The sequence below is a fragment of the Musca autumnalis genome, unplaced genomic scaffold, assembly GCF_047663935.1.
Source record: "Musca autumnalis isolate F117 unplaced genomic scaffold, ASM4766393v1 scaffold_1, whole genome shotgun sequence".
Classification (NCBI taxonomy): Eukaryota; Metazoa; Arthropoda; class Insecta; order Diptera; family Muscidae; genus Musca; species Musca autumnalis.
This window is the reverse complement of record NW_027411644.1, coordinates 806,243-821,329: the sequence shown is the minus strand read 5'-3', so window position 1 is coordinate 821,329 and position 15,087 is coordinate 806,243. Positions and strand designations below refer to the sequence as shown.

The window sequence follows — 15,087 nt, the reverse complement described above, 5'->3', positions numbered from 1 at the left end:
AAATCGGGAGGCTCGATTTTCACCGTAGATATATGGTCCAGTGGACTTTTTTGCGCAGTACAATCCCAGGAATCAGAAAGTCCACTGGACCATATATCTACGCTGAAAATCGAGCCTCCCGATTTTGACTTGAATTGTATTGGTATGTATTGGTATGAACCAACCACTATAACTTAGCCATTTATTAACCGATTCGAAAGATATCATCCATTTAAAAGGAAAAAAAGAATAAAGAAATAGAAATCCGTGGTAAAAAAAGAAGTTATGCCCGTTTACATTTTCACTGCTCTTAGCGTTATAAAACAATAAAGCGAAGTGACCCAAACGACCCCAACATAATATAATTGTTGCATCCGAACGCTTGAATATTTTCCGGTCAACTTTTGTAGCACAATGTCATTTATCGTTATTTCCCGAAAGATGTGCACCTTCTCAAGACAAAGCTCCCTGAAGGAGTATTTCAATGCTTTTCGAATGTACTTAATTATTTTCTTGGCTACAACTTTTGTCTTAGTGTTGGATCGAAAATCTCAATGGTTTGGCTGTTATATGGCAAAATAGGAAATTTTCGCTAACATGATCTTCCTGTCTACGTCCCTGACACCGTGGATATATGTTTTTCGTGGCCAAGTCCATGCTTCTTCATATAATGACCCAAATGCTCTAATTATTCGGTGACCAACTGAAGTTACTGGTTTGACCGATATCTGTCAAAAGGAATAACTAACAAGATATGATCCACTTCAAACTGGCCGCATTGTCCATTCCTTCGTGTGCTTTATCCGCAACACCATTGAGCTTTAACCCATTTCGTCCCGAGAAATTTTTTTATTTATTTAAAAAATAATACTTTTTAGGGTAATTAGTACCCACTGATGTCAAAAATTTACTCAAAAAATTTTTCCGATTTTTCGTTTTTTTTTTATGAAAAAATGGTAGAAGAGTGGTATGGAGTCTTATTTTGGCCACATTTTGGATTACCCTCTCAAAACGGTACTGCCCGATTTTCGGGGTTTTTTCAGAGATTCAGCTGCATCATTCTACAGAAATGGTTGCAATTCAATACATATTTAGCATTCTTTCGGGATACTAAACATTCCTCCAGGAATTTTTCAGCACTGGTCCATGTTTTATATAGCCTCAGTAGAACGGTACCTCCCGATTGTTGGGTTTTTCAGGATTTTAGCCGTACTATCCTACAGGAATGGCTAAAATTTTGTATTTAGTCTTCTATGTGTCTATAATAACGTTTCCCCCTAATTTGTCAGTAAATTTTCACGTTTTGATATAGCCACTGAAATATAGGATAAGAACCACTATTCGAAATTTCGAACAGTCAACTTTGCACATATGTAAAGTTGCGCTTGCGTATGTAAATCATGTTATTTCTATTTTGTAAAACGGTTACATATATTGGCAATAATTCCTCATGATTACTTTTTAACTTTAATTTTTTTAATATATATTTTTTAAATTAATTTAAAAAGTATCCAAAAATGTAGGTTTCAAAAATGTACCCCTACCATCGAGAGGGAGTTTTCAAGAGAAGATTTTTTTATTTGCTGACATATGAGACTTAATATATTTACTTTGAAAAAAGTGTTTTACTGTTCGAAAAATCGAACACCAAGTACGAAATGGGTTAACCCACTTAGCGCCAAGATTTTAAAATTTTATACTTACTTACTTAGTTACCCTATTATATATTTGTCTTATAAGCCTCTCTGTTTGTTGCTTTGCTTTTTGTTTGCTTCATCGAAGCCTTGGCCTGGCAGCTCTGCGAGTATCGCCATGCATGTGGCCCATATTTATACACCTTTTTACCGGGTTAATCATCGCTCATTCTTATGACATGGCCTAGCCAACGCAATCGTTGTATCTCGATACGTTTAACTGTACTGATGTTGTTGTATAGTAGATACAGCTGGGGGTTCATACGACGTCGATATTCACCGTCAACGCAGCACTGTCTTATCTGCTTGCGCAAGTACCAAGGCTTCATAACCATACATTAGCACGGGTAGTATCTGTGTTTTGTAAAGCGTTGTTTTTCTTTGACGCATAGTTTTTCTAGAATCGGTCTTATTTTAAAACTACCGAAAACTCTGTAGGGTAATGTGTATAAATATTTTCCAATCCCTTGGTTTGTGATTGAGGAAATACTCTTAGTACATTCCTAACAAATCCCAGAATTTTTATGGATGTAACATTTAAGATTAAATGTATATGACATATCATTAAAAAAATCCAAATGTGTGCAAATGTATACGGTAAATGAAATGTTATAAGCGTGGAACTATAGATTATAGACAATACTATCTGAAAATACAAAAAATCTCATAAAAATAACAATATTCGAGTTTTGAGTCAATTTTTTCTACCATTTTTTGTGGCGTTTAAACAACCAGTGGCAATAAGTGAGTTAATATAAATCCATATTTTTATCCTATTACCTAAATTTTGGGGAACAAGGTTTTTGTTGTGTAGCCGGTTACAATTCACAAAGGCTGACGTTACAGAGATATAACTGAACGCTGACTGTTTTTTTAATTGTTTTACTTGTCAAAGGGCAACCTAGTTCTTTTAGGCCTCGTTACCTAAGCAACATGGCATTCTTGCTTCAGTAATTTCGGATAAAATAATAAAAAAGAACGGCCGAGCCAAACTCGGACTCAAACAGCTTAAGCTAGAAAGCCAGACGTCTATGTTCCGAGGCTTTTAATTTTAACATTATTAACATCCTCTTTTAAAGAAAATCCGTAAAGGCATTTCCTGGAGTAATTTAAACATTTGTTCTTTAATTCACAAAGGCTGACGTTACAGAGATATAACTGAACGCTGACTGTTTTTTTAATTGTTTTACTTGTCAAAGGGCAACCTAGTTCTTTTAGGCCTCGTTACCTAAGCAACATGGCATTCTTGCTTCAGTAATTTCGGATAAAATAATAAAAAAGAACGGCCGAGCCAAACTCGGACTCAAACAGCTTAAGCTAGAAAGCCAGACGTCTATGTTCCGAGGCTTTTAATTTTAACATTATTAACATCCTCTTTTAAAGAAAATCCGTAAAGGCATTTCCTGGAGTAATTTAAACATTTGTTCTTTAAAAAATTAAATCCACAGGCATATACAGGCCACCCGATAATCATTTAAATTTGTTGGAGAACGTTTATATATAACCGGATTTAACAAACACCCTGCAAAAGGCTATATATTATAAACATGGCCTTAGTCTTGTTTTGAGTTGTTAAAGAAGATTTTACACTGTCAGATAATTTGATTCAATTTGTCACAACATTAATGTCCTGCTTAACTGGAACTAAAACATGTTGATAAACACGGCCGCCATAATGGCAATGCCACACGTCAATGTAAAGGGGACTAACTGCAAATCTCTGTCAATCTTATCACCGATATATGGGGCACACGCAAGAAAGACACTAATCCCAAAGAGCTTTATTTCCTCCCAATGTTATGGCTACTCCAGCCTCCTCTATACACTGTGTGGTCATCCATCTCGCTTGTCTTTCATTTTATTTGTGAACAAATTATAAGGTACACAATTGAGCCATTAAGCCATAATCCTCCATTGCGTGATATAAAGTATCTTCGTAGAGTATGCCTTCATTTGGCCAAGACAAATGGCAAAATAACATAGAAGCAGTATTCGATAGTAACCCCCTGCACCTTTTTCCTTCGTTCGTTTATGTTTGTAGAACCCAGTACAGCCTTCGCAACATCTGAAAAAAGGTAATAACCAAATTAAGTCAATTACGTTACGAATGTCCAAAACTTCAACGGAAGTGGAGGTGACATCTTTTATTTCCAAATGATGTTGATAAATTGCGAAGTCAATGTTAGAAAACAACCAAGGATAACTTGAGTCCAATTTCTGTAGTATATTCGAAATCCATGTTAGTTAAGGCGGCAACTGAGCTTCTGTCTTCCAATCCCCACAAGTAATTAATGGAGATAAGTTAATTATAACTCAACGTAGCTACATCACAAAGAAATGTGACTTTTTATTTCTAAGCAAGAACAACTGCATAACTATGTGCGAGTATTATTGCATTTTAATTATCGATAGAGCTGTTTATATGTGTCATTCCATTTTTATTTTTAAGAAGTGACCTTCCCTAAAAGGGAGTGTAGTTTTTTATATATATGTTGTTATTGAATACAAATGGGTTTCACTAAAATTTTTTTTCCATAGACGTACACTTACAGCGATGAGGAGGCACACGACATGGTCAAAAGAGGCAAAGCCTGGGGCTCTTTAATATTCCAGAGCAACTATTCCACTTCTTTGGTAGATAGAACTGAGAATGCCCGTTTTACTGATGACGCCACTGTAGAAAGTTCTGAACTCGATGTCCGCCTGGATATGTCAAGTAAGTACCAAAGCCAGAATTCGGATTAGATTCAGTCCATGATCAATTTCGTTTGTTTTATTTTCAGATCAACAGATTTCGACGCTCATTTACAGAGACTTGCAGTACACGTTCTTCGACTTCGTGGAGAAGATGTTAATCGACTGTGATTTAAATCCAAAACTAGGCCGAGTGCCCGTTGACTGGAAGGAGCCTATATATGGATTCAACAACCCCAACTTCACGGATTTTGCGGCACCTGGTGTCATTCTCACTATCATATTCTTCTTATCGGTGGCTATAACTTCAGGAGCTATGTTAATCGACCGCAACGAAGGCATGTTGGAGAGATGTTTAGTAGCCGGGGTCACGGGACCAGAAATTCTATTTTCGCAAGTGATTACACAGTTCACCGTGATGTTTGCACAAATGATATTTGTCCTCGTAGTCAGCTTCTACTTCTTCCACTTGACAGTGGTCGGTAACATATGGCTAGTCGTCGGCCTTTGCCTTTTGAACGGCCTTTGCGGTATGTGTTTCGGCTTTGTCATAGCCTGTGCCGTAGATACCGAACGCACAGCAACTTATGTTGCCATGGGATCCTTCCTGCCCATTGTCATGCTGTGCGGCATAATTTGGCCCATTGAAGGCATGTACCCCGTCTTGCAGTTCATAACATTCTTCTTACCGCTAACTAAACCAACGGAATCGCTTCGCTCAATCCTACAACGTGGTTGGGATATGTCCAACCCATCCGTTTATGCTGGGTTTATTTCCATATCGTCGTGGGTTCTGGTATTCCTCGTCTTGAGCATATGTCTCCTCAAGTTTAAGAAAGGTTAATTGTGATGTCATGTCATAGTCATTGCGTGCAGCTGGCCATGTCACATACCAAACATCTTTACATCTCTTATAAAATACCATTTCTGGCCAGCTAGCCAACATAAAAATTATTAGTTGTTAGTTATTAGTATTTAATTAATTTTCTTACCTTGGAAATCGTTTAGTATGTAAGCGTGTCGCACTATGGCACAAACATCTCCTCCACACTTTTCCATCAATACATGAAAATATGCCGCCAATGTGCACTACCCAGTGGACCCAGTGGTGTGTATCGTGTATTGGTAGGGAAATGTCGGAGTAGTTTAAAAGAAAAGTCGACCTATATGTGGCCGATTTAGTTTTAAAACATCTAAAGAGACAGGGACATCTTAGTTTTACGCATTCCATTTTAATTGTCATTTTGGTCAACATAAAGTAAATAAATGTATGTATATGTAGTGTAACCAGCAAGCATTGTGCCAAGAGTTTTATTCCAATGCCGCCAAACCGTTGGCACTTAGAAGAAATGTAAGTATGAGTATGTGTGTGCACCAGCAATCTTTGAACTCCATCATTCTCACTGCGATCCTAATAAAAATGCAAAATATTACAATTAATTCTTTGCCATAGTCGCACTCTTCTTCCGTTTCTCCTTGTTCAACACCCATGAACATCTGACAATAATATATCTACATCGTTTGGCGTAACAGGGAACAAGGTGGGGGGGTTGAGTGGTAACAGAGATGGGGAAGCCTAAATGTTCAACAATTGACTTTTTGAACTTTTCGCAAGTATTATGTTGCAAGACCGAAAGTTGAATGTTACTTCTTTGGCGATTAAATATATGGCATATACATACTTATGCACAAACTTACTGTGTGTGTGTGTTGAGTCATGACGTTGAAGGCGTCTCAAGTTTCCTTCTATTACTCTGTGGCTGGCTTCAACGTTTTGGCATAGCTAACAAGAGTAGCAACAGAAATCAAACCTTCATCATCATCGCCACCGTAAACAGCATCGGGATGCTTCAAGTTAGACTGCGAAATAAAGTGTTATTGCTGTATCCAGTAACAGATGGTAAACATCAAGTTAATTGAGCAATTAATTAACACACCATTTTCCGGGTTCCGGGGATAAACTACGTCCGCAACAGTCTCAGCATCATTCCGTCATCTATGACGTTGTGTGACCATCGATGTAGATGCAGTAACGAAGCGGGTATGCCAAAAAGGGCGACGAAGCCGGCTAACTATTCATTGCAACCGGATTACGAAACATTTTCAACTTTCCAAACTTTTCAGTTTTACATTTCGACACCACGGCCACAATCGGGAATTGATGTTTATGTCTGTCCGTTCAACTTGCTCCACATTCGAATCCCCATAAAACCACACCAACCAAACTTACACATTCATCCGTAATTGACTGCGTGTGTGTCAGGGGGTTGGCCATTGAACAAAAGCCGTTTTCGATTCGACAGTTTCCAAACATAAATGTTTAGCAAAATAAACGATGTCAATCTTTATCAACCACATGTCTCACCCATGTCGACGCATGAGAGACTTCGTCCGCCGGGGCAAGCCGGGTAACTAAAATTTACAATGTGATTTTATAGCGGAACTAAAAACAAGCAAAGACGCTAACTCTTTGTAGGTCTGGTTTCCAGCAAACGATAACAAAGTCACTACAAGTTAACACCATTTAACGCACTGTGTGAACTTTGTCACTGCGGACGTTTCGAATGATGGACCAATTATTCTTTCTTCTCCTTTGTCTACCCTAAAGTGATAACGCCAAATGAAAAAGCCTTTTCCGAAGTTTTGGCGACGCAATAGGACGCCACAATGATTTGTTTTATGTTCAAATGGAAAGCGAAAACAATTTCAACGACCATAAGACTTCTTTTTGGACATATTCAAAAAATTTCAAAAGAACACTTATGAAAATGTTCCTTTGCTTTCGTAGACCAAGAAAACTCGAATGGCATACTGAGCAATAGTCCTCCTTTTTTTCAATATACATACATCCAAAGCATGACAATTTTCATACATATCAATGTTACTATAAAAAAGTGTTGACGCATTATTATAAATTGCCCATTACAGTACAAATAAAAACAAAACAAAATAACATTATATATATTCAGAGGCAGTTTTAAAGATAAGATATATTAAAATCTTATCTTTAAACCCCCTTTCGTTATGTTGAACATTAGGGACTGTAATGGACAATTTTAGCTTTAAAATCATTTTCCATTTTGCATAAATTGATGGCATTAATGCAGCTTAAAATTGTACAATAAAAAATAAAAATCTATCATTTATTTTTTTATTTTTTGTCATCTGAAATTCCGATATGAACAGCTGTACGTTTGTTTGTGCCTTAATAAATCAAACACCGCTAAACCGTAGCCTGAAAGTAACATAATAATTTTTGAAATTCAACGGTGATGCGGAGATATAGCATCATAAGTTAAGGTACATGTTAAAAATTTAGATTTTCTATGCGAATATCTTTAGAATGGTAACAGGTACAGTATGCAAATTTGATCAAAATAAGTGTGAAGTTAGTACACGTCATTTCTTACAAAACAAGCGGTGTGGGGTCAGGGGGAGCAGTTCTCCCCTTGATGTGATAACATCGAATATTGTCTATTTGAATCAATATTCGCTTGAGGGCCTTTACAATCGTTAAAATTTATGCTGAAAATAATCTAAAACAAGTATGGCACGAGAAAAAAGGCGGTTAGTCAATTGGAAGGGTGGAGTGGGGAAGTAACCCCTTTGGATCCAACAATAAAATTTAATATACCTATATGATGTATTATCGGATTGACAATCCTCAAACTACGCAATAAAGATAATCATACAATAGCCTCGCTATGGATCAAACTAAGCGGTAATCACACGGGGAAGGTCCCCTAATACTAGATACAAATACTAAATATGACTATATTTCTGACCTAGAACCTTGGTAAAATATTATATCAGCGTATGTTGTCGCGAAAATATAAAGCGGGCAGGTTCAAAGGAAACAATTACCATCATAGGACCCATATATCAAATTTAGTATTTTTGACTCAAACTTTTTAGAATTCCTCATCATTGCAATATACCCTGCCGTAATTAGAAAAGCGGAAGAAGAGGGTACCGCGAGGGGACACAATTATTTAATATTCTGTTGTAAATCATTAATTCCGGGGTATTATTCAAAGTCGGCGGATGTTGTGCTTTAAAAAGTTACAGTATTTGGAAAATATAACGCCGGTAGACAAAAGAGAGAAGTATCTCCAATAGGACACCAATATTACTTTTATAACCAATATTACATAGTTTACAACGCATCGAAATAATGATCGTAGACCTGTACTTATATATACCAAAATGTATGCCTCAACGAGCTGAGTCGATTTGTGTGTCTGTACGTCTGTCCATTTAAACCTTGGAATCACGCTACAAGTCGCAATTTTGGTCGAATCGACACGAAATTTTGGGGGTTGATGGGGGTCCTGTTGAACAAGCCTATTGATTTTGGTGATGGTCGGATCAGATTCAGGGGTCTTAATGGGCAATAATCTTGTGTGAAGAAAAACACAAGGTTTTATTCTAATGGGAATATCTCCACTTCTATTATGAGTTTTCCAAAAGCAAAGCGATAATGAAAGTGGAAAACTTCTCCTTTACAAGAATGCAAAGTTTGTTGGCGTACGTGGACAAACAACGAAGATTTTTCCAGGTCGCAATTATAAGGATCGTCACTGATGGGGGTCCCATAGGGGAAAAAGGCTATTGATTTTGGTGATGGACATATAATATTCAGTCGAAGGAATGTTCAAATCGACGCCTCCAAACAATAGTATGCTAAGTCGACTTAGCATGTTTTCAAGTTCTTTACATTTTTATATTTAACGTCCTTTAACTTAAATTCTGTCAAATTTTGGTAATAATCGGACAATCCGAACAGAAGTTATAAACAAATATTTACTTAGCATAGTACTGGAGGTCAAAGAAATTTCCAAACTTTGCACAGGCTGAGGGTATATCTCTGTCGGCAAAGCCGACTGATACTTTCTTACTTGTTTAATGACAAATACGTCGCTTCTGTCTTTTTCTCCTCTGCAAAGCTTTCAATCAGTACCCAGTACATTGTCGACAGTAGTCAAATCAAAAATTATTTTGGCTCAGTTAGCCTAAGTCATTTGGTACAAAAGCTCTCTAAAAATGTGTACCAGTGAAGAGCTTATGCATAGGGGTAGTGGTGTAGGATATCACATAGTCGGCCGCGTCCCGACTATAGCCTTTGCTCACTTGTTGATTCATTATTTAAAGTCGAGCCTTTTAAGTTAGCAGTGATAATTATGGTACGCGTGTGCTTATAGTGGTAATGGAATTAACCAAGGCTAGAATTAACCCTAACCCGGTGCCATAAAAGAAATTTCCAAACTTTTAGAGCTTGTCCTGCAAAACTCGCTTTTCAGAATTAGCAAACTATTATTTGGAGGTGTCGAACGTCCTTTAACTTAAATTCTGTCTAATTTTGGTAATGATCGGTCAATCCGAACAGAAGTTATAAACAAATATTGACTTAGCATAGTACTGAAGTTCAAAAAAATTTCCAAACTTTGAGAGCTTCTCCTGCAAAACTCACTTTTTAGACTTAGCATACTATTATTTGGAGGTGTCGAAATATGAAAATACATATCTCATATTGAAGAAATTCATGTTTACAAAGATGCGTAGAAAGTTGGCTACAATTTCATCATGACATTCTGATGTTTTTATTGATCCAAATTGTGTTGCTAATGTGGTCAAATACTTGAGATATAGACAAAGATGCTCAGATATCCCTTTTTCTAATGTGTGGAATTGTATTTACAATGCGGATATATATATGTGTTGACATTGATGGTAAAATATCAGAGTTATTGCAAAATGCACTAAGCTATCCCAATTTTAATATTTTGAAGTATTTTTATACCCTCAGCCTTTAGGCTAAAGAGGGTATTTACACTTTGATACGACCAAAAATGTGCCTCATCGAAATAATGGTTTTAGACCCCAAGTATGTTTGTACGATATCCGTTTCAGACAATTTTGAGTAGATCTAGGAATGTCCGTCCGTCTGTCTGTCTGTCTGTCTGTCTGGCTGGCTGGTGCGCACGATAACTCTCGAACGGATCAATCGATTCGGTTCAAATTTTGGGTATCGAAATATTTTGTCCAGATTCGATTTAAGTTCGAAGATAGGCCATATAGGTCCACTCCTTCGGGTACCTCCCCCGCAAATGTTCAAAAATTGTCGCAAAACTTGTGCGCACGATAACTCTTGTAGGGAATAACCGATTTGGTCCATACTTTGCACATCGTGTAATTTCTACCAAACTTAGATAAGGTTCCAATATGGACTCAATCGGTCCACTCCTTCGGGTACCTCCCACACAAAATTTCGGAAAAGTTCAGTTTAGGACCTGGTCTCGAATCGCTTTGATTTTTGTTTGCGCAAGTTGTATTCGCTGTCCTCTATACGACGCTGTAAGTTTCATTAGGGGCAAGTCCATACTTCCTGAGAAAATAGCCTGAAAGTTACACAAAACCCTATAACACCGTGTGCAGTGGTTGGAGCGCAAGATAACTCTCGAACGGATCTGCCGATGCGGTAAAAAATTTGGCTTTCATAATATTTTGTTCAAGTTCAAAGATGGATTATATCGGTCCACTCCTTCCGGTACCTCCCCCACAAAAGTTCGAAAATGCTCGGAAAATTTGCGCGTACGATAACTCTTGAAGGGAGTAACCGATTTGGTCCATACTTTGCACATTATGAAATTTCTACCAGACTTAGATGAGGTTTCAATATGGACTCAATCGGTAAACCCTTCGAGTACCTCCCACACAAATTTTCGGAAAAGTTCAGTTTAGGACCTGCTCTCGAATCGCCTTTGTTTTTGTTGTAACATCTTGTATTCACTGTTTCCTATACGAAGGTACAAGTTTCCTCAGGGGCAAGTCCATACTTCCTGAAAAAATAGCCTGAAAGTTGAAAAACAAACCCTATGACACCATGTTTATGGGTGGAAGCGCAAGATAATTCTCGAACGGATATGCCGATTCCGGCCAAAATTTGGCCTTCGTAATATTGTTTCCAAACTTACTTTAAGTTCGTAGATAAGCCATATCGGACCACTCCTTCAGGTACCTACCCCACAAAAGTTCAAAAATATTCGGAAAAATTGTGCGCACGATAACTCTTGATGGGAGTGACCGATTTGGTCCATACTTTACACATTCTCATAATATCTACCAGATATAGATCAGGTTCGAATATGGACTATATTTGTCCCCTCCATCCCGTACCTCCCACACAGAATTTTGGATAAGTTCACTTTAAGACCTGCTATTGAATCACTTTGATTTTTGTTGAAGCAACTTACATACGCTGCCTCAATTACGATGGTAAAAGTTTTTTCAGGGGCAAGTCCATACTTCGTGAGAAAACAGCCTGAAGGTTGTAAAAACCCCCTATGGCACCCCCATGGTCTATGTCGGTCCATTCCTTTAAGTAACTTTTCCGCAAAATTTTTGAACTTTAATCCTAATCAACATTTTTGTCGGTTCATACGACCAAAATTTTGAAACCCCCCTAAATACATAAGTTTTTTGTGAAAGAAGTGTTTCAATTTGCACAGGCTGAGGGTATATCTCTGTCGGCAAAGCCGACTGATTCTTTTTTACTTGTTTAATGACAAATACGTCGCTTCTGTCTTTTTCTCCTCTGCAAAGCTTTCAATCAGTACCCAGTACATTGTCGACAGTAGTCAAATCAAAAATTATTAATTATTTTGGCTCAGTTAGCCTAAGTCATTTCGTACAAAAGCTCTCTAAAAATGTGTACCAGTGAAGAACTTATGCATAGGTGTAGTGGTGCAGGATATCACATAGTCGGCCGCGTCCCGATTATAGCCTTTGCTCACTTGTTGATTCATTATTTAAAGTCGAGCCTTTTAAGTTAGCAGTGATAATTATGGTACGCGTGTGCTTATAGTGGTAATGGAATTAACCAAGGCTAGAATTAACCCTAACCCGGTGCCATAAAAGAAATAAGACCGAACTCGTTTTTTTCTGTCTTGCCTCTTCTGGATGATTGGACAATTTATTAGACAACAATTTATCGGTTCAATATTTCCTGCGGTTGTTGACGTGCTCCGTCTTCCTTAAACTGGTTATACCACAATTGAAATTATGTTCTGTTCATAGTAGGCTCACCAAACGCCACAGTCAACATTTTAAATGTCAATGTGCACTTAATTTAATTTTTTACATACAACTTAATACAATCTCTTTGATCCATATTTTTGGAATAGTAAAAAATCGAATAACACGCCAAAACACGACTAACCTTTTTATCTGCCTAAGACAAAGTGACTATCCAAATTGGCTGATTTTACCAAAATATATAACAGACGAGCCTTCCAACATACCACGAAATTTGAAAATAACGTTTATTTGATTAGACCTCGTATGTGTATGCTACATATCTGGTATTTTATCAATTGTATCAATCATAACAAATAAATCCCGTGAAATGTGCGAATCAAATGGTCGACCCAGTCCGACTATAGCCCTTTCTTACTTGTTATTCGTGGTATGACTATCACTTGCTACACACGTTAGTAATTTTCATAAGCCTGCCTGGTTCCTTTTCCTGTCAGTTGATGAGAAGTTTCTGGTTGAAGACGCAAAGATTTTTGGGGAAAAAGTGTGGAACTGGAAATCAAGGCGGTGGTTACGGGAAATCCGTGGAACGAAAACAATAAAACCGTAGCGCTGCAACCGGCATTAAATCGAGATTAAACGTGCAACATATACACATGAGCATAATTTGCAGAAACTACTAACTTTTTTCTCTCGCAAAAAGGTCAGCAACAATTGCTGTTACGCCCCAGACTCACAAGATACGTAAGTTGGAGACAATGTGTGACATTAAGATGGAATAAGACATTAGGGTGGAATAAGCGGAAATGGAGTCAGACTACAAAAATCAACAGGGAACCGGCAGCCAGAAAAATATAATTTTTTGGTGGTCGATGAAATAATTGGACTTTACCAATGCGGCTTTAGACCTGGCAAGTCCACCATCGACCAGATGCAGATCGACACCTATCACATTGTTGTCGATTATAAAGCAGCTTTAGACAGTCCGCTACGTTCAAAGGTATTCCAGGCCATGTCTGAATTTGGTATCCTCGCAAAGCTCATTCGGCTTTGTAAAATGACTCTAACTGACACAAGATCTTCAGTTAAGATACGAAAGAACCTCTCCCAAGAGTTTTGTACCAAAAGAGGTTTCAGGCAAGTTGACAGCCTTTCGCGTGATCTTTTCAACATCCTGCTTGAAAAGGTTATACGAGAGGCAAACGTCAAAAGATGTGGTACAGTCTACACCAATAGCCACATGTTACTTGCTTGTGCTGATGATATAGACATCATGGGACGATCAGTAAAAGAAGTAACCTTTGTGAAAGTCAAAGGAGAATCTGCTAAAGTGGGTCTGGCGGTAAACGGCGAGAAGACCAAGCTGATGGTGTCAACGCGAAATGCGTCCATTGAGCTCGGACCAGCTGTTGAAGTTGGTTCCTATAATTTTGAGGTAGTAAAAGACTTCGTATACCTCGCCACCGCCGTAAACACAACAAACGACATCAGTTGTGAAATAAAAAGAAGAATTGTATTGGCCAACAGATGCTACTTTGGCTTAAGTAAGCACCTTAAAAACAAAGCCACAACTCGTCTAACAAAAATAACGCTTTACAAAACACTGATACTACCCGTGCTGATGTATGGTTCCGAAGCCTGGGTACTTGCGCAAGCAGATAAGGCAGTGCTTGGTGTAATTGAGAGAAAAATTCTTCGGAAGATCTACGGACCAATCTGCGTTGACGGTGAATATCGACGTCGCATGAACCACGAGCTGTATCTGCTATACAACAACATCAATATTGTTAAACGTATCTAGATGCAGCGATTGCGTTGGCTAGGCCATATCATAAGAATGAGAGATGATGAACCCGTTAAAAAGGCGTATAAATACATGGCACATGGCGGTGCAAGCAGAATTGGCAGGCCAAAGAATAGATGGCGCAAGCAAGTGGATGAAGAGATGGCAAGGCGCGGTATTCCAGAAAGCCAAGCAATAGACAGAGAGAAATGGAGATCTTTTCTTAGTTCGGTCTATGGAACAAATGTTCTGTAATGGGCCAGCTAAGTAAGTAAGTGTCGATATATTAAACGAAGTTATAGTTGAGGCAGATTTTTGAGTTGCCGTTAAATGAGGGATATGATGAAAATACAAATTAGAAATAACACTTTCCAATGCCGAAGGAATAATATAGATGCCAATGAAAGGAGATTGTGGAAAAAAAATCACTCAATCGTTGCTGAAGGAGGTGTTTGCATGAATTACAACAACTAAACATTTTACAAAAACAACACTGACTTATTAAAACCAAATTGTCAATGAAAATATTTGGAGAAAATAAATTTAAACTTAATTGCATTCGATTTTACTCCAGACAGAATGTGATATGCCCCATACTTACGGTGACTAATATTTTTTGATGAAAATAGAGTTACAAAAAGTTACATGCCAAAAAGAGAACGGAAATTTTTTAATACTCTAGCAAAAATTTTAAAATCAACTGAAAAATCAGTGATTTTTTTTAATCCGAAACAATATTTTGTTCAATTTCTACCTTGGGTTATCTGATTTCATTGGATTACATTTATGTGTAAACCAATATAGAGGGCATAGAGTACGCCCAATGAAAATAGAGGACAAATGGGGTAATATACAAAATAGGATACAGATACCTAAAATAGAGTTTTGTACTCTATAATAGAG

The 15,087-nt window shown here is 37.6% G+C and overlaps 1 protein-coding gene across 1 annotated transcript in view; it reads left to right on the top strand.

Moving 5' to 3' along the window:
- The window catches only part of osy (ABC transporter oskyddad), a 99,312-nt gene extending 93,651 nt beyond the window's left edge, over positions 1 to 5,661 (top strand). Inside the window, exons 8-9 of the mRNA XM_073979414.1 lie at positions 4,212 to 4,389; positions 4,457 to 5,661. Coding sequence (XP_073835515.1) covers positions 4,212 to 4,389; positions 4,457 to 5,211 — 933 coding nt within the window. The 3' untranslated portion in view covers positions 5,212 to 5,661. The remainder of the gene's footprint in view (positions 1 to 4,211; positions 4,390 to 4,456) is intronic.
- Positions 5,662 to 15,087: the final 9,426 nt, after the last annotated feature.